At 49.2% G+C, this 25,218-nt stretch overlaps 2 protein-coding genes across 2 annotated transcripts; one reads left to right on the top strand and one right to left on the bottom strand.

Annotated features, from left to right (window-relative positions):
• Positions 1 to 2,209: 2,209 nt before the first annotated feature.
• P3H1 (prolyl 3-hydroxylase 1) lies at positions 2,210 to 18,329 on the bottom strand. Its single transcript, XM_063317435.1, has 15 exons — positions 17,874 to 18,329; positions 16,358 to 16,510; positions 14,457 to 14,646; positions 13,772 to 13,903; positions 11,956 to 12,099; positions 11,047 to 11,132; positions 10,677 to 10,729; positions 9,276 to 9,397; positions 8,229 to 8,356; positions 6,510 to 6,605; positions 6,085 to 6,235; positions 5,641 to 5,758; positions 4,494 to 4,569; positions 4,020 to 4,160; positions 2,210 to 3,274 (listed from the first exon to the last, which is right to left on the bottom strand). Exons 1-15 carry the CDS (start codon positions 18,312 to 18,314, stop codon positions 3,137 to 3,139), a joined length of 2,169 nt encoding a protein of 722 aa, XP_063173505.1. The 5' UTR covers positions 18,315 to 18,329; the 3' UTR covers positions 2,210 to 3,136.
• Positions 18,330 to 19,952: 1,623 nt separating this feature from the next.
• Positions 19,953 to 25,011, top strand: C18H1orf50 (chromosome 18 C1orf50 homolog). Its single transcript, XM_063317495.1, has 4 exons — positions 19,953 to 20,131; positions 20,828 to 20,914; positions 22,288 to 22,419; positions 24,742 to 25,011. Exons 1-4 carry the CDS (start codon positions 19,970 to 19,972, stop codon positions 24,925 to 24,927), a joined length of 567 nt encoding a protein of 188 aa, XP_063173565.1. The 5' UTR covers positions 19,953 to 19,969; the 3' UTR covers positions 24,928 to 25,011.
• Positions 25,012 to 25,218: the final 207 nt, after the last annotated feature.

Below are 25,218 nucleotides of genomic sequence, written 5' to 3'. Positions count from 1 at the left end.
GTCTCCAAGGGCAGTCCCAGCAACGATGCATTGCAGTAATCCAGAGGGGGCTGTGGAAGACTGATCTAGTAGGCATCCCAAGCTGCTTTACAGGTAGTCCTTGCTTAACAACCATTTGTTTAGTGACAGTTTGGACTTATGACAGTGCTGAAAAAAACAATTCTTACATTTACAACCTTTGCAGTGACCCTGTGGCCACATGATCACAATCTGGGTGCTCGGCAGCCGTTTTGCATTTATGACCGTCGCAGCATCCCACGGTCACGTGATTGCCATTTTCAACCTTCCCGGCAGCTTCTGGCAAGCAAAACAAACAGGGAACGTGATTCGCTTAACGACCACACGGCCTGCAGTGATTTGCTTAACTGCTGCAAAGGAGGTCACCGTATCAGGTCAGATTTGCTTAATGACTGCTTTGCTTAGCAACCAAAACTCTGGACCCAATTGTGGTCACTAAGCAAGGACTACCTGTATAACTCCCCTGAGGCGACAATGGGAAGTGCTTTTGAGTAGCTTATGGCCCTTTTGGTGGGGCAATGGCCAGGAATAAAGGGACTGCAGGTCCCAGAATCCCCTGCCCAAGTGTCCTTTGGAATTCTGGGACCTGTCACCTCCACAGAGAGGGGGAGAGCTCCACCCGAAGCTGGCAGAAACTGAGAAACAGCTGACCTGTTTGCAAGCAAATTAAGGCAAAATCGAGTGGGCTGAGCGTGAGCAGATTGCTAATGAGAACAGTTAAATATTTCTAGCTCAAGGAGGACAGTCCTGCCCGGCGATGAATGGATTTGTCATTCCAAAACTTGCATTTTGAGAACCTGGTGCATTAAGCTCTTTTCTCCTCCAGCTCAGAGCCGGCTGGGGCAAACAGGCTAGCTAGGTTCGCCAACCCTGGTTTGTGGACAAGCCACCATAGGCACACTGAGCTATGAAACTTGGCTTCCTGGCCATTGGCTGGGTTGATGCACCATGTCCTGCCCCAAATGAAGATGCAGTGTTTCTCAACCTCCCCAACTTTAAGGTGGGTGGACTTCAATTCCCAGAATTCCCCAGCCAGGGGAATTCTGGGAGTTGAAGTCCTCCCATCTTAAAGCTGCTGAGGTTGAGAAACACTGATGTAGAGAGACTCCAGTTGAAAAATGAGAGGGCAGATCTGGGCATTTGGCTTGCTAAATGCCAGCTTGCAGGCAGGATGGGCAAGGGGCAGGGATGATAAGAGAGGTAGTCCAAGGACAGGCAGCAAGTTGCAGGCTGCTCACTTTTACAGTAGTCCTCACTTAACGACCACAATTGGACCTGAATTTTGGTTGCTAAGCTAAGCAGTTATTAAGCAAACCTGACATTTTACAACTTTTGCGGCAGTCGTTAAGTGAATCACACAGTTCCTGTTAGTTTTGCTTGTCAGAAGCTGGCTGGGAAGGTCAAAAATGGCAATCATGTGACCAGAGGATGCTGCGACGATCGTAAATGTGAACCGGTTGCAAAGTGCTCAAATCGTGATCATGTGACTGCGGGGACGCTGCAATGGTCACATCACGACTGGTCATAAGTTGGTTTTTCCAGCACCGTTGTAAGTCAGAACCATCACTAAACAAATGGTTGTTAAGCGAGGACTACCTGTACTCCAGAGGAGACCCAGCTCTACCCAACTTGCTTCCAAGGCCCTGTTCAGAGGAAAATTTCCAAGTTTGGAAATCGGACTCTCATCTCCAATCCCTGCTTGGGTGGGGAACGATGGGAGCTGGAGTACTGCCCAGATTGGGATGTTCCTTCCCAGATGCTTTTCCAGCCTGATCTGGACAGGATCCACCTGGGCGGGCGATTCGGTCTTTAAACTTAGATCTCCTCCGTTCTCCTCCCTGCCTTGATCAGCGTCTGCGTTTCAGCCGCATCCCCCTTTTCATTTCCTTTGCTGGCTGCGTCTCCCTCCTTCAAAAGAAAATCCTCAGAGTATCCCATTAAAAAAAAAAAAAGCAAATTAAAAAAAGCAAGCACAATCAGCTCGCTTTTCCTCCCCTCTTTGCGTGTCTGTCTTCTAGGCCCCTCTGTCATTTTCTCGGGCATTCCAATCCTCCGCCGGCTTCATCCATGGGACAAAAAGGCCCGCCTTAAATATACCTTGCCTGTCTTTCTCTAATTGAATCTCCCTTCCCTCTTCAGCCTTCTTTTCTCATGCTGGCTCCAGGAAAAAAGGTTTGTGGCTGATTTTGAGTCTTTATGCCGGTGTGTGGTTTTATTTAGCAAAAGTCTTCTTGATGCACCGCCCGGGAGTCACCCAGTGGTCTCCCCTCCAATTGATTTGGTATGTTTGAATCAGGCCCTCCCCCCGGATCTTGCTGGCAGTGAATGTGGGTGGCATTCCACCTTTGTTGGCACAACAGCCCTGCAAGGGAGGCCAAGAGACAGTGAGCGAACCCATGGCTTCCCAAATAAGCCATTTGGCTGACTGGGATTCGAACTCGTGGCGTCCAGAAGTAAAAGTTGGCATTTTCTGCCCACTTTGCTGTTCCACCCATAAGGCAGCAGTAACAACAACAGGACTGAGATCATGTGCGGTCCACCTTTTGAGAGCATGATCATTCAAGGCATGGGGAAAGGCTGTACAGGTAGTCATCACTTAACAACCGTTCATTTAATGACAGTCCAAAGTCACAACAGCCTCGGAAAAAGTGCTTTATGACCTGCACTGACAGGACTGTCGCAAACTGTCACGCCACCCCTACAATCATGTGATTGCAATTCAGGCACTTGGCAGCCGGCTCGCATTTACGACCCGTTGAAGCGGCCTGTGGCCACGTGAACACAATTTGCAACCTTTCTTGCCGATTTCTGGCAAAAAAGTCCATTGGGGAAGCTGGAGTTGCTTAATGACCATTGTAAAAATGGTCGTAAAATCGGGCCCGGTCACGAGGTGACTCGCTTAACAACTGCACCACTTAATAACAGCTTCCCAGTATTGTGGTCGTTAAGTGAGGACTACCTGTACCCCGATATCTCCTGCATTTGGGGGGCAACATTATATTCTGGGCAGTTTATAACCAGTCTGCTCCCTGGCTCCTGACCCAAAATCTGCACCCCGTTTTTCGGTGCACCCAAATCCCTGCTGTTTGCACCAGCTGTGCGGGCCAGATGTTCAGGGCTATAGTTCATCTTTGTCTCCAGCCGCATCTTTTGCAGGGGGTTCGGGCTGTTCTGGGCTCGGCCCCATCTCGGGGGGCAATTCCGTTTCTTCCGTTTTGAACAGCATCCGAACCAGGTCATCGGCCTGGATTCTCTCCTGCAGAAAACGGGAGAGAAAGAGAAGGGAGCACCCATTTTAATTATGGCATCCATCTTGACAGCCCTTCGAGGTAGGCCAGGCCAAGAAACAGGCATGGAAGGGACTCCAGAAATGCAGTTTATTGCAAGAAGGGACAAGAGAATTTGGAAAGCTTGACTTTTCTCCACCCCGTCCTTTACGAAATAAAACCAAGGCCGAGTTTAAGTTTTTTTCCCCAGCGCCCTCCATCTCAAGACTGGGCAATCTTTTCTCAAAATCTCCCCTTAACAAATCTTTTGCACCTTCCCCGATTTAGATCACTTCTAAATTCCTTTATGCATCTAAAACTAGGGCCAAGTTGCAAAACTGAGCAGGGCATTATACTGTGTTACCCTTGGACAAGTTTTTGAGGTGCAGGGACATTGAGGACTAGCTACTTGTGACGCTCCAATATAGCCCACTGTTAAGCTCGGTCAAGGAAGCAAGGAGCGCACACACCCTTCCCTACACGTGAATGCATGAATTAGGGATTTAAAAAATATCTCTTTCAACACTGTGAATTTTCTTCTTCCTGAGCTGGACCGAGTGGCTGTTTATGAGAAACTCTTAACAAAGCCCCTTCCCATCTCCTGGGGGGCGGGGGGATGAATAAAGCTTCCTGTTGAATTAGTTTTAAAAACTGGGCAGCACTTCCACTGTACCACTGTGGCCACCATCTTGATTTTTTTGACCACCCCGGGGGTGCAGTAACCAAGGAACTCACCCGTTCGCTGTGGCGGGGGTCCAGAGTAAACCACAAGGCAATGGCGCAGCGCTGGCCCTTCGTTACGGCTTTCACGCCGTGAGGATTTTCTGATCCAGCAGAGAAACCCACCGTCCGGCCACACTGGGGTTGCACTTCAGCCTGAAGACCAAATTCGGGGAGGGGGAAACCCCCAAAGCTGCTTAGTAGATAATCCTCATGGTCGCCACCTGGTCCATCAGGGAACACGGCCGTCTCGACGCTTGCTCCCTGATAGGCTAGATGTCTGCATGCAAGCCATGCTGCGCTAATTTGATGCTCGTGATACTGTGGCCAAGCCCTCATCGGTGCCCAACAACACCGGCCCACCTCGCAGGGTTGTGAAGGCTTGCACACAAGAGCACGGGCAAAGAGCGAAAAGGCTGGAGGTTATCGGCAGCACCCCGCAACCGGAAATGGAGCAAATGTAGAGTATGCTAGAAAGAAGTCACTTACTGTCACTGTTGTGGCATCCAGCTCGGTAAAATAAAATGCTCCTCCTTCAAAATCGCCGTTTAAATAGAGGATGGCACTAGAAAGCAATAAGCAGCTTTTACTGCTGGGAGATCAAACCCCAACAAGCAAAAAATTCCTGGGATCTGGCTTTTCCTTGGCTCAATCTGCCGGATCCTGAAAGGGGAAGCTTCCAGTCTTTTCTGGGGGAAATCAGTTTTTGACAAAGTAGAAGCTCTTTCAGGCTGCTTAATTGAGGTGGTGAAAATGTTCCATAACAACAATGTAAAGTAATTTAAAAGATGCTAGTCCTCAATGTTTAATGCAAAACGGGGCAGATCAGGTGGATTGTAACCCAGCCAAATGCATTTAAATTTTATTTCATTTTAATGCATTTTTATTTATATTTGTACAGATTTGTATTTTATTTGTAATTCTGGTCCATAACCATAATAAAATATTAATTGATTTAAATTTAAATTTAATTTTAATTGCACCTGGAAGCTCACTGGTAACCACTGCAGCTCGTATGGGCATAGTGTGGCGTGCCCATCTCTGCTGGCGCCCTGCGTTCTGGACCAGCTGTTGCTTCTGAGTGGTCCTCAAGGGCAGCCCCATGTAAAGTGCATTGGAGTAGTCTTTTTTATTTACAGTAGCCTCTTCTCTCCTCCTCCTCTCTGGATTTGACAGCCCTTCGAGGTAGGCCAGGTCAGGAAACAGACCGCATGGGAAATACTGGAACTCTGCTCTGTTGATCAACCTTGGCAACTTCGGGATGTGTGGACTTCAACGCCCAGAATTCCCCAGCCAGCATGTGTGGATTTCAACTCCCAGTGTTCCCAGCTAGCACATATGGATTTCAACTCCCAGAATTCCCCAGCCAGGACATGTGGCCTTCAACTCCCAGAATTCTGAAAGCTGGAATTCTGGGAATTGAAGCCCACATATCCAAAAGCTGCCAAGGTTGAAAAAGACTATATTACTGATAAAATCCTGAAAACTGACTGTTTTTCCCTTCCCATCCTCTTCCTGGCCTTAAACCATGGTTTGCCAACCGTCGCCTCTTCCCTCCTCCAGGCCACCTCTGTGCCCGAATGCAGGATGGGACCTTCTGACGCCATCCGCATACCCCACAAAACTCGATCCTTACCTGTAGTCCCGAAAGGTGTACGCAGGGGGCTCCTTGACGCACACCATGGCCTCAGCGTTGAGGATGCAGTTGTCCACATGCACCGGGTGGCTGGGATCGGTCCGGTCCTCCTGCTTATCTAGGGCAGAGAGAGAAAGGACCCTTTCGATCTGCCCTCCCCCCCCAATTTGGTTTCCTTATGGGCATCCTGGGAGTTAGGAATCCACCCCACCGGGCTGGGGGAAGGCTGGATTAATCCCCTCCTGGGTTGAGAAGCAAAAGCTAAAACGCAGCAAGTTGCTAGTCCTCATGGCAAGCCTGAAACGGATGCTCTGCCAAAGCTGAGCGAGGAAAAGGTCCGGGGGGAGGGAGACTCTGCCCCCCACTTTCTCAGCCTTGGCCTGCCTGTCTTGGGGCCTTTCGGGGATGAATTGAGGGCCTTTCCCCCGTCGCCCACCCGCTTACCTTCTACGGCTGTCCGGCACACCAGGTGGGAATAGGAGAAATGCAGAGGCACCTCAAGGCGAAAGTAGGACTCCATCATCCGGCGGACTTTCTCCGTGGCGTTGTAATAGAGGTATGCGCTCTGCACGGGGACTCTGCCTTCCTGCCCCAGCTGTGGGCAAGACAGACATGGAAGAGTGGGGAATCGTTCCCCTTCCCCAGATTTGAGAGCGGGACCTCCCACCGCTTGGAGGCGGTAGCCCCGCCGGGTTTTAGAAATCCCTTCAGAAATCCGCCTTTGGAGAAATCGCAAAAGAATTTGCCTCTCCAGAGCCTCGGCTTTGGACTTGGGTTTTAAAACGAAGGGATTCTAGTCCTCATGGTTTAAGAGGAACCTGAATCCAGCTCACAAGGGAACTCATCTCTTTGCTCTCTGGAAGGATTACCTTGAGGGCTTTATAGACGGTCACACCGTAAAAGGTCTCACTGGGCGTATGGGGCGAGGTTTTGCCCCGATAACCGTCCCCAGCGGAAGCAGCTGCCTGCAAGAAAAAGATGCCTGTAAGCATATAAATAAATAAATAAAATCACCCCCCCACCAAATTGATATACAGGTAGTCCTCAACTTACGACCACAATGGGAACCGGAACCTCTGTTGCTAAGAGAGGTGGGCGCTAAGTGAGTCATACCCGATTTTACAACCTTTTTTGCCACGGTCGTTAAGCAAATCACCATGCTCCTTAAGCAAATCCATGTTCCCCCATTGACTTTGCTTGTCGGACGTTGGCTGGGAAGGTCGCAAATGGCAATCATTTGACCCCGGGATGTGGCAACAGTTGTAAGTACATGCCTGAATTTTAATCACATGACCACAGGGACTCTGCGACAGTCGTAGGTCACTCTTTTCAGTGCCATTTTAACTTTGAACGGTCGCTAAACGAACGGTCGTAAGTCGAGGACTATCTGTACAGCCATACTCATTTTATTGCGCTTTGCAGATATTGCATTTTTTTTTTACAAATGGAAGGTGCATGGCAACCCTGCATCAAGCAAGTCTATCAGCCCCAATTTTCCAACAGATTAGCATTGTTTAGCAATAAAGTATTTTTTAATTAAGGTGTGCACCTTGTTTTTTTAAAGACAAAATGCTGTTGCGCACTTAATAGATTATAGTATAGTGCAAACATACACTTTTATATGCACTGGGAAGCCCAAAACATTCGTGTGCCTCGCTTGATTGCAATATTCCTTTTATCGAGGTGGTCTGGAACTGAACCGGCAATATCTCTGAGGTCTGCCTATATATATTTTTAAATATGTATGTAAACAAATATAAAATAAGCATATATAAAATATATAAAGTTCCTTCCAGTTTCTTTGCATTGTTAGGAGAAGAAAGTCCCTTTAGCTGTGATGGAGGGAAAACCCCAAAATTTTTGCTTAGTTGCGTTTGGGAGGCTTATGCAAAAGATAATAATGCGAAGGAGTGGATTTTGGCTCTTTACACACGCAGCAGCTGTCATCTACTGGTTACAGGTAGTCCTCACTTAAGAACCATTCATTTAGTGATGGTTCAGACTTATGACAGTGCTGAAAAAGCCGACTTATGACCGGTCCTCACACTTACAACCATCACAGCGTCCCTGCAGTCATGTGATCATGATTTGGGCACTTGGCAACTGGTTCGCATTTATGACCGTCACAGTGCCCCAAAGGTCATTTTCGACCTTCCTGGCCAGCTTCTGGCAAGCAAAATCAACGGGGAACCACATGATTTGCTTAACAACCACATGGTGCACTTAACGCCCACAGTGATTTGCCGAACGACTGCTGCAAAAAAAGGTCACAAAATCAGGTCAGACTCGTTTAATGACCGCTTCACTTAGCAGCTGAAATTCCAGTCACAATTGTGGTCGTTAAGCGAAGACTACCTGTAGAACAAATTGCCATTTGTTGTATCTGGGCCCATGTATTTGTTCCCATGACATTGTTTCGAACAAACCAATCTTAAACCACAGTTTCAGCCATATTAGCATCTGGGCCTGCTCGCTGGGCAAATTCTCCGCCCAGCATCTGGCTTGCTCGCTCAAGAAACCCAACTCGGTTTCCCCAACAAAGCAGGGCTCAGCACCATGTGTTACGAAGACCAGCGTGGGTTACTCACGTTGGTGAGCCTCTGCAACGCCTGGCACTCCTCTTCAGAAAGGACCCCGTCCACCACCACGCGCTGGGACCCGTTCAGCAGCTTGGAGTTCATGGTGACGCTGAGCCCATCATATACCAAAGGACCCCCTGCAAGTTTGCGGGAAAGAAATCAAGGATTTGGAGACACTGTTCACCTGGTTGAGGAACAAAGGCCTGGAGTCCCGGCATTAAGGATTCTGTCCCATAGTGTCAGCCTTGTGAGGTAGGCCAGACAGGAAACATGACCAGACGAGCTAATTCTACTTTATTGTAAGGCTACATTGATGGAATCTTGCAAGGCTGAAAGGACCAATCTCCCACTGTCTCCTTTCCAGCCGGAGAAACCAGGGAGGGTCCCTCCTGAGCCTCTTTCTCCACCCATTATGCAGCTGAGGGCTTTGCCCTCCCTTATCTGACCCTTCCCTGGGTGTCAGCCTTCCCAGGTAGATCAAACATGAACCGATGAGCTAATTCTACTTTATCGTAAAGCTACGTTAACAGACGATTGCAAGTCCGAAAGGACAAATCTCCCCCCTTCCCACCTCCTTTCCAGCCCAAGGAACTAGGGAGGGTCCCTCCTGAGCCTCTTTCTCCGCCCATTATGCAGCTGCGGGCTCCCACCCCTTTTATCTGACCCTTCCTGAGGCAGCATCTCTTCCCCCTGTCTCCCAAGGTCATTCCCACATACCTACATATAGAGGAAGGCCAGGTCAAGAAACAGCCCTGCAGCAAATCCAAGAATCCTACTTTATTGTACTAGGGTATAACAACAGAAACTTGAAACCCTGTCCAAGTTTCTCTGTCCCCATCTCATACTCAAAAAAATCAAAGCGGGGTTGTTCTGAGTTTCTTTGAGATGCTTCCTTCAGTCTCTGAACCGGGTATTCCCTTTCCTTAATGCCTCGTTCGTAGCTTCCCCAAGATCAGCTCTAAACCCCTTCCCGGATTCACACGACCACCTGTCTTGGCGCATTTCTGGTCTCCCGGGGCAGGAAACACCCCCAAATCCAGAAGATCGGACACTCGCCTTCCCGTACAAATTTGTTCATGTCGGAGGACTCCTTTGTCTTCTCCTCCACCAGGGTCTCGATCTCCTTCATGAGATTGCCAATCTCCTCCGAGATCCGAGCCGCCGTCTCGCGTTCCACCCTGCAGAGAGACAGAGCGCAGGATCGCAACAAAGCCAGGGATTTTTCTGCAAGGCGCGAACATCTTCCCCAAGAGGCTCGTTCAGCAAAACTCGTCATTTTGTGCTGGGTTATTGCTGTCGTTAATCCTGCCGATGGATACTGTCCAACTTTAGCTCCAAAAACAGGGAGTCCTCAACTTATGACAATCCGTTTAATGACCGTTCAAAGTTATGACAATGCTGAAAAAGTGACTTACGACCAGTCCTCACACTTACAACTGTCGGTGTCCCCATGGCCGCATGATCAAAATTCGGGCACTTGGCAACTGGCATTAATTTACCACGGTTGCAGCGTCCTGGGCTCACGTGATCGCCACTTGCGACCTTCCAAGGGGGCTTCCGACAAGCAAAGTCAAAGGGGGGAGCCAGATTTGCTTAGTGACCATGGTGATTCGCTTAACGACTGCAGCAAAAATGGTCGTAAAATTAGGCAAGACTCGCTTAATGGCCACATTGCTTAGTGACAGACGTTCCTCTCCCAATTGCGGTCGTAAGTCAAGGACCACCTGTAGGGTTGCACTTCCCTAGACAGAATCTACACCAGCATTTGTCTCATGCACCATCTGTTTCTGGACTCAGAGGCCTTCTGATGGACCTTGATCATCTGGTGCATAGACCACTGCAAGGTGCTGTACATAGGGCTGCCCTTGAAGACCACTCAGAAGCTTCAGCTGGCCCAGAATGCAGTGGCAGGCGCAGTTAAGGGCCTGCCACATTTACAACTACATCACATTTCTGATGCCTGGTTACTGGGAGGCTTCTGGGTGGCGATTGTCCCCTACAAAGCCCGAACCAGCACAGGACGTTGTCCCGTTTCTTTGGAAATGTCTCAAAGCCAAATCTACTCAAAGCAAAATGGGGGGCCCTGAAAAAGATTAAAATAAACGGAGAGAGCGCTTTGATAGGAGACGTTAGACAGGTGGGGTACAGGGCAAGCTCCCCATTTTGTGAGAATGCTCAAGCGGGTTTTGGAGCACCCACCGCCCAGAAGAGCGGCAACCCGCAGTGCCAGCCAACGGGTCCGCTGATAAAACGGGCGCTTGATGGATTCCGGGGACGGGTAGAAAGACACCCTTAAGGCATTCCCTGCGATTCAGCCTCACGGTCGCAGCGACGCACAAGGCAACTGGAGGACCTAACCATGGGAAGGCCCCCCCATCCCGGTTGCTCCCAAAGCCGGCCAGAAGGTGGAGGAAAAAGAAGAGAAGCAAAAAAAGAAAGCAGCAAAGCGTCCCTTACTTTTGCTTTTCCTGAAGCCTCCTTGGAATCACTTCCTCCGGGGTCCACGTGTCCTGGGCAGTGAATAATCAAAAGCCCCCCAAAGCAATAAATAAATCCATTTTGCCAAAATGCACACACAAAGTGATAAGCATGGCCTAAATCTGAACCTTGCGTTTGCTCAAAATTCTCCCCTTCCTTTTGCATTTCACCCTTGGTGATCTTCAGTCACTGTCAAAAATTGCTTTTTAAGGTTCTCAGGCCGGAGCACTGCTCTGTATAGGCCCCAGTGGAAACAACACAAATACACAAACACACACAACACACAGAAAACCCCTTAGAACCTGTCTGAGCTGTCCGCTATTCCTTGGAAAATACAGATTCTGCTCACCGGATCGATGAAAGGGATTCCAAAGACGTCATATGCAAAAAAGAGCAACCCCTTCTCCAGCAGACTGCGCCGGTGATAAATCTGGACTTTCTACAGCAGAAAAAAAGATGCTTAAAATTAAGAGAAATCAAATCAGATTGATTCTTCTCCTAGCCAGCCAACCTGCTGGAGGTAACATCCAGAATATCACGCAGAAGCCGGGCTGAGCTTTGGAATAGCATGGAACAACCTGAAATCCTTTGACTCAAGCTAGGCCTCGCAAGTCTCTAGTCCTCATCGTCCCAACTGTCATGTCGCTGGGTATATTCAGAACTCAGTGATGTAAACTACAGCTGTGCGTTACAAAGGCGGTAACGTTGCGAGGGAACAGAATTAAGCTTGTTACAATATTGGTCAATCTGTATTTTTTTTTTAAATAACAAGCTAAAAAGAATGAGAGAGGTCGATTTGGGTTACTCTGGCCATTGCTCATCTGGGCACAGGGATTGGGCCCACTTCTGTTTTGAGAAAAGCAAATTTGGATTCCTGCACTGAGCAGGGGGCTGGACTAGATGATCTCCAAGGTTCCCTATGATATTACCATTCAAGCATCCTAATGCTTTAATTTGGATTCCTGCCCTGGGCGGGGGCGGGGGGGGGGTTGCCTAGATGACCTCCAAGGTCCCCCTCCAACTTTACCATTCTAGCATCCTACCCTTCGATTTGGATTCCTGCCACAGACAGGGGGCTGGACTAGATGATCTCCCAGACCCCTTCCCACTGTTCCAATCCAGGATTCCACAAAAAGAAACTGCATAGCTCAATATCAGCGGAGACCTGGAGGATGCACGTGGCCAGCTCTGTTAAATGTAGGGTGTTCCCTTCCCTCCTGCTAAGAGACCCCCAAAGACTGGGGGGCGGGGGGGAAACTTGCCTCTCTGGGGCCAATGAGCTTGGCCAGGTGCTCCCCGAGCACGGCGGTGTAATAGGCCATGTTCTGCTTCATCACCTCGTCGTTTGGGAAAAAGAGTAGATAGGTTTTGGCGCACTCAATTGCCTTTTCGTAGTTGCCACCTATATGGGTAGAAAGAGCACATTGGAGGAAGACTGGAGCAAAATCAAAAGTAATCATCATCAAAATAATGCCCCAATTTTCATCTCTCTCCTTCCGCTTCCCGCCCAGCAAGAATCCAACCTGATTAATCAATCCATTAATGCAGTGTTTCTCAACTTTGGCCACTTTAAGATTGTGGACTTCAACTCCCAGAATGCCCCAGCCAGCAAGGCTGGCTGGGGCATTCTGGGAGTTGAAGTCCACACATCTTGCAATGGCCACAGTTGAGAAACACTGCATTAAGAATGTAAAGATTCAACGCGACTCAAGCAGATCCAAAGATGGGCAGCAATTCCATCCGGATGATGGAAGAGAAGGTGGAGGAATTCCATCCTGGGGAGATTTATTTCCAGCGTCTGGGAATACTCAGGGGTCCACAGCTCCTGAACATGGAGGTTCTACTTACAAGACTAGCTTACCCCCCTGCCTCTCCTTCGAATGTTTCTCTAATTCTTTCCCTGCTTAAGAAAATAAAAGCCCACACAGAGACATGGAGATTTTAGATCATTTTTGCTAGTATTGTAATCTAAAGAAAAAGAATCAGGGAGGTGTCTAAATATTACTATTAATTATTTGGGAATAGGAAGGGAAGGGCGCCACCTAGTGGACATTGGTGCAAGTAACATGGTGCAAAAACCATTTGGGTCTGATGGAAAACAAGAGACCCTTCCCCTGGTTATGCTGCCTTGAAAGCCAAGATTATAAAAGTGGTAAATATATAAGTGCTTGGAAGTCACTTTAAAAAGAATCCTTATAGCAGTGTTTTTCAACCTTGGCCACTTTAAGATGTGGGGACCTCAACTCCCGGAATTCTGGGAGTTGTAGTCCACACATCTTAAAGTGACCAAGGTTGGTAAACTTTGCCTTACAGGCTCCTTAAAACAGGCGATAGGAAAATCAAGCTGAGTTTTGAGAGTGATCTCAACTGCCTTTCAATTTCACCGCCATATTCAAAATCAGTGTTTCTACTCCCAAATCATCCCCTCGGAGCAGAAAGCCAGGATAGACACCGTAGAACTCCAAATTTTAATTTAACGGAGGGATGATTTGCTTATGCTTTATGGGCTAAGCCAGAGGGCTGGTTTTGCCAAGCGTATTAAACCACCTTAGTCCATAGACAAGGCTTCCCCCACCCCTCTAAGCTGAAAGCTGGACCAAGCATGAATGTTATTGGTTTGATTAACCAGCAATGCTTGTTTAATGGGTGGCGATGGACATTCTCCCACTGAGGAAATGGTGGACATTCTCTGGTGGGTGGATCAGGGGGCCCACTTGACGTCAGGCTGCATCTGACAAACAACTGCTTTGCACCAGGAGATGCTGGGGGTCTGCAACCCCATCATCCCCAGCCCCTGCTCAACAACTAGGGAGTCCTCGACTTACAGCCACAATTGGGACCAGATCTCCCATCACTAAGCGATGTGGTCATTAAGGCGAGGACTACCTATCGTCACTCCCGGTTCTCCAGTAGCTCCAGAGATACGTTCTTTCAACAAAGCTGGCGGCAGCCGGAAACCAACATGCCACAAAACTCAGTTTAAAGGCAGCCACCTCCCCCGGGAGTCCCCACTTCGCCTGTGAGCCAAATGGGTGTGCAATTAATGGGGCCTCTCCCTCCCCAACCCCACGTACTGTTGTAATATGCAAACTGAAGGTAGTTGAAGTGAGACGGGAGGAAATCCTCAATGGGTTTCTCCTGGCCGGCCTCCAGTGCAACCTCATTCACACAGCCTTGCCTGCAGCTCAGCACTTGGGTGTAATGATCTGCCCCAAGAAAGACGGTAGAAAAAGGGGATTATTCACAGGAAGCCACTTTGATCGAGTTCTCAGGCATCACTCTAGCGCAGAGCAGCGTTTCCCAACTTTAAGGGGTGGGGACTTCAACTCCCAGAATTCCCTAGCCAGCACAAATGGACTTCAACTCCCAGAATTCCCCAGCCAGCACAAGTGGACTTCAACTCCCAGAATTCCCCAGCCAGCACAAGTGGACTTCAACTCCCAGAATTCCCCAGCCAGCACAAGTGGACTTCAACTCCCAGAATTCCCCAGCCAGCACAAGTGGACTTCAACTCCCAGAATTCCCCAGCAGCAAACACCTCTCATAGGCACAATCTTCTCCATAAAAAGGCCCCATTTCATTTCTCATTCGAAAAGCATCTTCTCTTTAAGCCACAGTAGCGTAGGAGGACAAGCAAAGGCTTCTCAGGGGCTCTCCTTACTGGGGTGAACTCAAGAGAACCTCCATATCCAGGGGCAGGATATCTGACAATCAGAATCCCATTGCAGGCTAGGACTGTGCTGAGGGTTATGAGCTCACCGATAAAGGCTTGGTAGAAATCAGCATTGTATTCCAAGTAGTTGTAACCTTCGTAATTGTACGGCTCTTCGCAGAGGGCCCGGCACTCCGCGTCGGCCGCCCAGTATTTTTCCAGCGCCTTCTCCAGGTACAAAATGGCCGCCTGAGGGTTCTCCTCCGTGTAGTAACTCACACCCTGGTGGAAATCTTGCTGCAGAGGGGGACACAGAGGACACACCCAGCTTGCGGATAGTTTAAAATCCAGAAAGCCAACTTGGGCAACCTTGGCATCTCCAGCCATTAATTTTATTATGGCATTTGGAGATATCAAACCATCATGGCCAGATGGGATCTAAACTTGAAATAGGGAGCGCGATGAAAAATGGGACAGCTAGATGACCTTGAAGGTCCCTTCCCATCCTAGGACTCTATGATTCTATATGGATGCTCTCCCTGGCACATTGCAGTGACAAGCAATACAGGTAGTCCTTGCTTAACAACCATTCGTTTAGTGACGGTTCGGACTTATGACGGTGCTGGAAAAAACGACTCATGACTGTCGCAGCATCCCTGTGGTCACATGATCACAATTTGGGCGCTTGCCAACCAGCGTCCCATGGTCATGTGATTGGCATTTTCGACCTTCCCAGGCAGCTTCTGGCAAGCAAAACTCAGTGGGGAACTGCGTGATTTGCTTAACAACCATGTGGTTTGCTTAACGCCCGTGGTGATTCACTTAACGCCCACCGCAAAAAAGGTCATAAAATTGGGTCAGATTCACTCAATGAGTGCTTCGCTTAGCAACCAAATTGTGGCCATTAAGCAAGGACTACCTGTGCAACCTTCAAGCTAATGAGGACAACGTTCAGCGAAGGACGACTCACAGGTCAACTGGCAGTCTGTTCCGCAGGTTAACAGCTCATACAGTCAGGAAGTCCCTCCCGCTGTCTCACTTGAACTTCCTTCCTTGCAGTTTATATCACACCTTTATTTTTGTATAGCTCCAGGTGGCATAGACAACGGTACTATCTCCTTTTTCCCCTACCACAACATCCCTGTGAGGTAGGCTCAGCTAAGAGAGAGGGACTGGCCCAAAATCACCCAGCTGGCTTTCATGGCTAAACTCACGGACTCTGGATTTCTAGCCCTGCATTTTCACCATTAGACTAAACTGGCTCTATTTTACAAACTCCCAATTCCGAGAATTCTCTGCAAGGACCACCCTGGCTGGAGAATTCTGGGTCTTAAAGTTTGTAAAAGGAAAAACTGTTATACAATCTAAGTCGGTGTGTCTCAAACTTGGCAACTTGAAGATGGGTGGACTTCAACTCCCATGCTGGCTGGGGAATTCTGGGAGTTGAAGCCCACCCATCTTCAAGTTGCCAAGTTTGAGAAATACCGATTTAAAGAGAAACCAAAGTAAATGGCTATGTTGTGGGAGATGCCACGAAATTAATGCTTTATTTAAACATATATTTCTATAGCATCCAACAATTGTTCCATTGGAGAAAGTTATTATGTGCATCAGCTCCGCTTTGAAATTCACTATTTTACATTCTTTTGAAGCTTTTCTCTATCCAAGAAAGTGGATTTCCCTATTTTACTTACAACCCAAAGCATCAGAAAGACCGACAGATACTCACTCTTCAGCGATCAATAGAGATGAGCTATGGATGACCCTATCGAATTGCGGCTTCCGTTTATTGACATCTTTACTGTACAACTATATAGGTGTGCATGTCCATGAATGTGTTTCTTTTTTTTAAGCTTTCTTTTTTCCCCCTTCTTTTATAATTCTGTGCATTCTTGTTCTCTGGTTTTTGTATTTTATGAATTTTTAAAAAAGGAAAACATGGTGCGTCTGATCACAATACCCAGGGGTCAGTTGAAATGGGGCAGAGGGGAGCCGGGCGCATCCTCACCAGGTGGGGCTTTGCCTCCAGATCGACGAAATCAGAGTCTTTGACACCAGCCATCATCTGGTAATAACCCAGGTTTTGCTTCATCTCCACGTGGTCCGGATTGGCCGAGAAGAAGGTGTATGCGGCTGCCACAGCCTTGCTGAGCTTGTTGATCTGAGCAAGAACAGAAATTCAGAAGGGGAAGCTGGCCCTGGCACCTTTCAAAGATCGCCACTTTATTTGGCAACAGCAAATGATTTAAATGCACGACAGCCCCATGATTCCCACACATCAGGGCAGGCTCCTTAAAACTTGACAGACCTCAGCTCCCTTCTCTTGGCAGCAACCTGGAAGTGATTTCCCTCCTCCTGGAAACTTTTTCCCATTCCCCAGACTGGCTCCTCCCTTCCGGGTGGTTTCCTATCCTATTATGGAACAGCGCTGATGCTTCCTGAATTCTTCATTTTAGGTCCCCCCCTCCTGCCCATTTAAATGGGATTTTAACCAGAGGAGAAGGGAAGGGAAGGGAGGGAGGGAGGGAGGGAGGGAAGAAAAAGTGGTAGGGAGAGGGAGGGAGGGAGGGAGGGAGGGAGGAAGGAAAAAGTGGGGAGGGAGAGAGGAAGGAAGGAAAGCAGGGAGGAAGGAAAGGGGAAGTGGTGGGAAGGGGAGAAGAAGGGAGGGAGGGAGGGAGGGAGGGAGGGAGGGAGGGAGGGAAGAAAAAGTGGTAGGGAGAGGAAGGGAGGGAGGAAGAAAAAAGTGGGGAGGGAGAGAGGAAGGAAGGAAAGCAGGGAGGAAGGAAAGGGGAAGTGGTGGGAAGGGGAGAAGAAGGGAGGAAGGGCAGAGGAAGGAAGGAAGGAAGGAAGGAAAGAGAAAGTGGTGGGGAGGGAGGGGAGGAGAAGATGCAGGGAAGGAAGAGGGGAGAAGGAAAGGGAAAGAAAGTGAAGAGGGAGGAAAGAGAAAGGAAAGAAGGACAGTGGTGGCAAGCATGAAATTTGCCCTGCAACATTCCACTTTGCACTTGCAAACAATTTGTGCGTGTGTGTTGCATTCCCGACCCACGAAACAGACAAGGCCCAGAGGGTGGGAAAGCCAACCAGCAAAAAACCCCATCAGGGAAACCCCAACTCATTCCGTCCCAGCTGCGAATTTTACAATAAAAAATAAAAGAGCACGAGAGGAGCCGGCCGATGCCCGGCCGCCCCCGACGTTTCCGGAGCGGGCGGCGCCGAGACCCGGCGGAGCGGCGGGAGGCGGCCGCCTGCCCCGCGCGGTCCTGCGAGCGGAGAGCGCGCGGACCCTCGGCCGACGTGGCAAGGCCCCTCCCCCGAGACCGGCCCCGCCGGGGACGGGGAGGGAGAGGCGGGCTGCGGCCGCCGGGCCGGGATCGGGGCCAAGCAGCTCCGACGCCCCCAGAGTTGCCCCCTCCCTGCCTTCCTGCCGCCTTGAGCCGCAGGGGCGCGCTAACCGAGGAAAGAGGGAGGGGAGGGGAGAGGAAAAAGAAGCCCCAGGCGCCCTCCACGGCGCTGCCCCCGCGCACCTTGAAGTAAGCCACTTGCAGGTAGTTGTAGGGGCTGCGCTTGCGGAACTCCAGCTCGGCCTCCTCGCCCAGCTGGTAGCGGGACGGCCCGTCGGGCAGGCAGCGGCGGAGGCAGGCGGCGCGGCGCAGCAGCCGCCGGAAGAAGCGGAGGTCGGCCAGCGGGCGGCGCGGCTCCCGCGCGGGCTCGGCGGCGGAGTGGTTGGCGGCGCAGCGCAGGCGGCAGTCGGCCAGGCGCTCCCGGTGCGCCGCCCGCGCCCGCAGCGCCCGCTCCATCTGCAGGATGACGGCGGCCCAGTCCCCGCGGGCGTACGCCTCCGCCCCGGCCGCCTGCAGCTCGTCGGCCGGCGCGGGCCGCCCAGCCCAGCGCGCCCCGTCGGGGCTGTCCGGGCTGGAGCGCAGCAGCGGGAGCAGCAGCAGCAGCGGGAGCAGCGGGCGCTCCATCCCACCGGGCGGCTCGCGGAGGGCGCACAATGCCCGGGCGGGGAGGCCACGCCCCCGCCCCCCCACCGCCGAGCACCACGTGGCGCTCGACACTCTCCGGCTCAGCCGCTTTAGGACTGAGATTTAACTCCCAGAATTCCCCAGCCAGCCTTGCGTGCCACCGCTTTTCTCTCTCTCTCTCTTTCCTCCCTCTTCCTTCTCTTTCCCTTTTCTTCTGTCCTTCTCTCCTCTTCCTTCCCCCTCCCTCTCTCCCTCTTCCTCCCCACCACTTCCTCCCCCTCCCTCATTTTTCCTCCTTCCTTCCTTCTTTCCATTTTTATCTACCTATTTATTTATTCATTCAAATTTTGTTACCGCCCATCTCCCCCAAGAGGGAACCCCAAGAGAGATTTTCCTTTTCCCTTCCTCCCTCTTCTCTTCCCCCGCCCATTTCTCTTCCTCCCCTTCCTAAATGGTACTAATCAAATCATTCTTATTAGGAGGAGGAATATAAACTTAATGCATTTAAATACCTTGGAGTGATTTTCCGCTCGAAAGGTACTGGGAATGCTCATTTGAATTCTGCGGTGCAACCAGCCCTTAGGTCCTCAAATGCTATGAAACGCTTTTTTTTATACAGGCGGAGGACAATTAGTCTTTGCAGCCTTAAAACTTTTTGGGGCCAAAACAGTGACACACATTCTCTATGGGGCACAAACAGGAATTGCTGGTCATTGAACATTATTCCTTCCTTCCTCCCCTTCCCTCCTTCCTCCCTTTTCCCTTCCTCCCTCTTCTCCCCCCTTGCTGGCTGGGGAATTCTGGGAGTTGCATCCATGCACGTTAAAGTGGCTGAGGTGGAGAAACGCTGCCCTCGGCCGCAGAGGGAAGGGAATTGTAGCTCAGCGATAGCCAGAAGGAAACGGTTGCGGCCACGGCCAAGAGTCCTGTCCCCAAAGGGCTGGATAGGGCATGTCGAGGTCATCCAATCCAACCCCCGAGTGTTTGAGGGTCTTCGAGGTGAAGCGACACATTGCGGCGTAGAATGGTCAGCGTCCATTCTTGCAATGGATGGGATTTCAACAGGGAAGGTTCCCGCAAAAGTATTGCATTTAATAAAAATTATGCAAAACGCAAAAGTTCAACAGGGGTAGCTGTCTGTATCTCTTTATTTTCCTATCTGGTTTTTAAAACATTTTTCGTTTTTATTCTTTTTATTGATATTCTTTTAAATCGAGGAAAATAAAATTCTTAGACTCACCATGCATACAAGAAGTATTACATTTAATAGAAAGGGATGGTTTCCGTTGCAATATCTCCCTGTTGCATACAAGAAGTATTACATTTAATAGAAAGGGATGGTTTCCGTTGCAATATCTCCCTGTTTCTACTGTTTACTGTCTCTATACTTCGTCTTCCTCTACACGTTTACTATCTCTACGCTCGGAATGAAGCATGCCCTCTGGACCCGCCTTTTTCTCACGAGACGGCTTCCGATTGGCGGATGCCCCTCAGGCTCCGCCTCCTTTCTGAACGCAGGTCTGCCTTGCTTATCCGTCCAATTAAAAGCTGGCTCCGCCCATCCCGTCCCGCCTCTACAGCTACGCCTCTAATTGAGACGCGGAGCGCCGGCGTCCAATAGGAGGCTTAGTGGGCGGGGCCTATGCCGGCCCGGAATGGCGGACAGAGAAGACGGAGAGTTCGCCGCCGCTCCGGTTCCGCCGCCGGAGAACTCGGCCCTGGTCGGACGGGGCGTGTCTGAGGGTCTCCGCCTGGCCCCCGCCGCTCGAAAGGCGCAGCCGTCAGATCTGGTGGCTTTGGCCGAGCAAGTGGAGAAGGTGAGCGAGGGAGCCTCTGGGCGCGTGCAGAGTTCCGAGAGGTCTCAGCCGCCGGGTATGTCCAGAGTCAGCCCAGGGGAGACGTAGCGTCTCAGGATAGGGGAATTCCAACGGCAGGAGTCTATTATTTGGGGGTAATGAACAGAAACGGCTCATTATTACTATTATTATGTAGTTATCCTACTATATTATATAGGACAGGCCCCACCTCTCCTTTATGAAATTCTTTTTGACCTGGCTGTTCCCCCAGGCATTAATTGCCAAGCGAATCCAGCTTCCCCAATGGACTTTTTTTGCCAGAAACCAGCAAAAGAGGTCACAAACTGCGATCATGTGACCACAGGCCACTGCAACTTGGCTGGCTCCCAAGTGCCCAAATTGCGATCACGTGACTGTCGGGGGCGTGTGACATTTTGCGACGGTCATAAGGGTAAGTACAGGTCGTAAAGCACTTTTTCCGAGGCCGTCGTAACTTTGGACCGTCGTTAAGTGAGGACCGCCTGTAGTAAATCCTGCAGTGTGCGCGGGGGGACTTGATGACCTCTCAGGATCCTTCCAACCCTGTCATTTAGTTGTGACTGAATCATAGAAGCGTTTTGGAAACTTCGCATCTTTATCGAAGCTTGCAAGATGGTCGCAGAAACAATTGTGCGGGCTTAACATTCCCGTTTCAGAGGCCGTCCGTTCTTTCCCCAGGCGGATGAGTTCGTCCGAGCGAATGCCTGCAACCGGTTAACCGTCATTGCGGACCAAATCCGATATTTGCAAGAACAAGCCAGAAAGGTAACAGTGGGAACAACTCCCCTCAGTATTATTGAGGTCTCTCTAACCCAGCGTTTCTCAATGTCGGCAACTATAAGCCGTGCGGACTTCAACTCCCAGAATTCCCCCAACCAGAGGTTGAACAGCACTGCTCTAATCTTTAAATTCCACGTGCTGTCGGGGCAATTTCATTTTAAGAGAAGGACCAACGATGCTTAGGAGAACAGATGGGGTACAATCTCCCACGTGCCATTCATTCATTCATTCCATTTATAGAGTCACCCATGTTATATTAAGCCATGGCTTGCTGAAATAGCCAGCTTCACGTGCTGGGCTAAGCCACGATTTGTTTCAAACATTGTTCCAGGAAGGCACAACGCACAGCGCTTAACCCAATAACAATAACTTTGTAATGGTTGGTGGCCATGGTTAGAACAAGGTTTTCTCCCGTCTAAAAATGGCGGGAGCTTTATTGGTTGCTGAATGCTTGGTGATTTCACTTGCCCTTCTCTGCCAACTTCAGGGTTGCGCCTATGTAGGGCCTGGGATGGCATGATGTATCCGTGCTGGATCACCCTGTTGGTATTCAACAAGCGTGTCTGTGCCCAGGCTCATCAGCATTTTAAGTAGTTGAATGTGAAACAGCTATTCTAATCCCCCCCTCCTTTTAACTCTATTTTTTAACCTCTGCATGTTCATCTCTAATTTGCAAATTAGATAGCTCTTAGTGTTTCTTAGTTACCCCCTCGCCTAGATTTAGCGCTGATTTCGGCAATTTTACGTTCTGAGTTGTTTTTAGCTGTTTTGTTTTATAGGTAGTCCTTGCTTAACAACTGTACCGGAGTTACAATGGCGCTAGGAACGAACTTAGGATTGTTCCTCGCACTTACGACTGTCGCAGTGTCCCTGTGGTCACAGGATCGCCATTTTCGACCCTCCCAGACAGCTTCTGATAAGCAAAATCAATAGGGATCTGCGTGATTCGCTTAATGGCCACGTGGTTCGCTTAATGGCCACGTGATTTGCTTGATGGCACTGCAAAAATGGTGGTAAAATGGGGTCTGGATTCACTTAAGGACCACATTGCTTAGCAACCTAAATTCCCGTCCCAATTATGGTTGTTAAGCGAGGACTATCTGTACATTATTCACCTTTAGCGTTTACGCTTCTAGCGCACTCTGCGCTTGTCTTAACCTTAAAGCAGCTTTAGTATAGCCATATTTTTTTATGTGTGCTGGTCTTAGACTGTGACAGGATAAAGGTTTGATTTGGTTTGGCTTATTTCTGGAGATTATCTAGGGGAATCTATAGGATCAAGAGAGGAACTGTGACAGGGTGGCTGCAGCTCTGCCCATTTTTATGCGCCACGCATAAGCTTGTTTTCTGCATTGTAGGTACTGGAGGATGCTAAGAGAGACGCTGATCTCCACCACGTCGCCTGCAACTTTGTGAAAAAGCCTGGGAATATCTACTACCTGTACAGGAGAGAAAACGGCCAACAGTATTTCTCAATGCTTTCCCCAAAGGTATTGCAAGCTGGAGAAAGGCGGCGCGATAAACCCTGGGCGAAAAGAAAATATCCTTTCTTTTTTCCCAATGAACAAAAATGCTGTGCAGCACTAAAATTGAATTTTGAACTATAAAATTCATTGTACTTTTATTTTGCGGGTCAGAAAATAAGACTGATTTACTTGCCTTAGGAGGGTGTTTCTCAACCCTGGCAACTTTAAGATGTGTGGACTTCAACTCCCAGAATTCCCCAGCCAGCATGCGTGGACTTCAACTCCCAGAATTCCTCAGCCAGCCATGCTGTCTGGGGAATTCTGGGAGTTGAAGTCCACACATCTTAAAGTTGCCAAGGGTGAAAAACCCTGCCTTAGGAGAATGCAAGTTGAGGTTAATTGGACCCTTCCATATAAGAAAAGGAGGACAAAAAACTAAATAAATTTGGGAGAACAGGAACTAAATAGTCACAATGAAAAAATGGGAAGGGAAAGGAAAAAGGGACAATTAGTATATAGAAAAAAAAGGGCCTCTTAGGTCAACAAAACGATCAACCTATAAACAGAATTCTGTACCTTGTACAGAAACTATTTTTATATTAGCCATTCATGTGATTGTAAGTGTGCATTAAAGGTTTAATAGTTTCTAAGTCTTCTGAATAAATGAGAGATGGAGTATTATATTACCAGAAAAAAATAAAAAATCTCTTGTCTCTCTTTCCCAGGCCTCGAGTTAGAGTGGATGGCATGTCTTCTGTGATTAATTGCCTCTTAATAGTTGTTTTTCTTACATTTGGGCGTTTTTTCATTATATTATAGGCTTGTTTTTATTGCGTGCCCCGCAGAGTCGTAGCATTGGGTGGCCTTATACATTTCTTAAATAAATAAATAGCATTGATATAAATACTCACCAGTTTATAACATTGGGTTGGTGGCAGTAAGATTTAGACTGTGTTTACTGATCCCTGGAATAAACTGAGAAGCAGTTGGGATACTTACGAGCAAACAAGGTGCAGCATACCCAAGTCCTTTTCAGAAAAAAACAGAGCTAAGAGCAAGTTTATTTTGAAGCATGCCCTATTCCATCTCAATGGAACTTATTCTCAGAAAAGGGAATACAGGATAATGGCAACAGCTGTCTCTCTACTTTGTCCCTGTAGGCATGGCATGAGGACTAGGAACTTGGTTATTTGAATTTTCAGTTATTGGGGAAAGTGACCTGCCAACCGATCTATGGGAGCCCCATCTTCTGTGGATTTTGTGGGGAAAAAGAATGGGCTCTGCTTTGTCCAGGAAAATTGGTTCCCGGTTGGTTGGTGAATGACGATTGCTTGGCCTCTTCTCACGAATAGAAGCTAATTTTTGCAGCTGGAGAATTCCGTTCCTTTAGTTTCTGAAGATCGTTTGTGTGAGTAATAGGGCTTACTCAGTAGGTCTGGCGAGGAGAAAGCTTTGGAAGGATAAGTTGATTGAGTATGTGCCATCAAGTTGGTGTCAACTCCTAGCGACCACATAGATAGATTTTCTCCATGACGATTGGTGGCTCACCTGGTCCTTCAGGTCTTCCAATGGTACCCCCATTACCACCGTAACTGAGTCCCTCCACCTTCTGCTGGTGGTCCTCCTCCTCTTCTCTTTCCTTCCACCTTTCCCAGCATCAGAGCCTTCTCCAGGTCTTCGCATCATGCGTCCAAAGTAGGACAATCTGACCTGGTCATTTGGGCCTCGAGTGAGACCTCTGGGCTGATTTGTCCAATGTTCCTTTGGTTTGTTTTCTTGGCTGTCCATGGTCTTCTCAGGAGTCTTCTCCAACACCCAAGTTCAAAGGTGCCAATGCTATTCCTCTCCTGCTCCTTCAACGTCCAACTTTCGCTTCCATGGAGGGTCACAGGGAGGACCAGGGCATGCTCAACTCTGACCTTTGTAGGTAGAGACACATCCCAACATCTGAATATCTTCTCCATGGCCCTCACGGCTGCTCTACCAAGTGCTGGTATTTCTTGACTGCTGGTTCCTTGATGGTTGATCCTAAAAAGCAGAAGCTCCACACCACTTCAATGTCTTCATTGTCAAGTCTAAGACTGGTTGTTCTGCCTGTTGTCACTACTTTGGTCTTCGTAGAATCACAGGGTTGGAAGGGACCTTGGAGGTCTTCTAGTCCAACCCCTGAAGTCTTCTCTAGATGTAATTTTAGTCCCATTTCCTAGCCGTTATTTTACTAAATAATTTCCAAAACACTGTACCACCCAAATTCACCACTGGAGTGTGGTGAGTGATGGGGCTGTCCAGAAAGGAATTGTTGATTTTGGGGACCTTGATAACCCACTCCTTTCTCCTTTCCCATAGGAGTGGGGGGCCAGCTGCCCCAGCGAATTTCTGGCTGCCTACAAGCTGCAGCACGACCTCTCCTGGACCCCTTCAGACGAGGCGGAGAAGCGCGACGCCGAGCTCAACGTCCTGGAGAAGCTGCTGGACCAGCAAGCCGTCCTGCCCCCCTGCAGCGAACCCAGTTTTCGCGGCCTTACAATGTGATGGCGCTTGGCCACGGGTGCCCATGGATTTGAGGGGCGTTTCAGTCTCCTGCTTGCCAGCCGTTCTCTCCTAGTTGCCCTTCGAGCGATGAAGGAGTGATTGGGAACAAACACATCTGGGATATACGTATCGAAGCTCCTCTTTCTGTTTAGCTTGTTTTGGAGCAGGCCGATTCCAATTTTTCATCCACTCGGTTTTAGGCATTTAGTGACTGGACGGCAGCCAGAGAAAACAATTTAGCTTCAACGCGTGTCACCTCCTGCAAGAAGCAGTCTGAATTAAGATCCCCTC

The sequence above is a fragment of the Candoia aspera genome, chromosome 18, assembly GCF_035149785.1.
Source record: "Candoia aspera isolate rCanAsp1 chromosome 18, rCanAsp1.hap2, whole genome shotgun sequence".
Classification (NCBI taxonomy): domain Eukaryota; kingdom Metazoa; phylum Chordata; class Lepidosauria; order Squamata; family Boidae; genus Candoia; species Candoia aspera.
Note: the sequence above shows the minus strand (reverse complement) of the source record. Positions and strands in the feature narration are given on the sequence as shown.

Excerpts from the sequence above, each read along its gene's own strand:
- P3H1 (XM_063317435.1), bottom strand. The coding sequence starts at position 18,314 with ATGGAGCGCCCGCTGCTCCCGCTGCTGCTGCTGCTCCCGCTGCTGCGC. Across the intron at positions 16,511-17,873 it reads TGCAAGTGGCTTACTTCAAG|ATCAACAAGCTCAGCAAGGC; the intron begins GTGCGCGGGGGC and ends GTTCTTGCTCAG. Across the intron at positions 8,357-9,275 it reads GAACAAATTTGTACGGGAAG|GGGGTCCTTTGGTATATGAT; the intron begins GCGAGTGTCCGA and ends GCAAACTTGCAG.
- C18H1orf50 (XM_063317495.1), top strand. The coding sequence starts at position 19,970 with ATGGCGGACAGAGAAGACGGAGAGTTCGCCGCCGCTCCGGTTCCGCCG. Across the intron at positions 20,915-22,287 it reads TGCAAGAACAAGCCAGAAAG|GTACTGGAGGATGCTAAGAG; the intron begins GTAACAGTGGGA and ends TCTGCATTGTAG. Across the intron at positions 22,420-24,741 it reads TCTCAATGCTTTCCCCAAAG|GAGTGGGGGGCCAGCTGCCC; the intron begins GTATTGCAAGCT and ends CCTTTCCCATAG.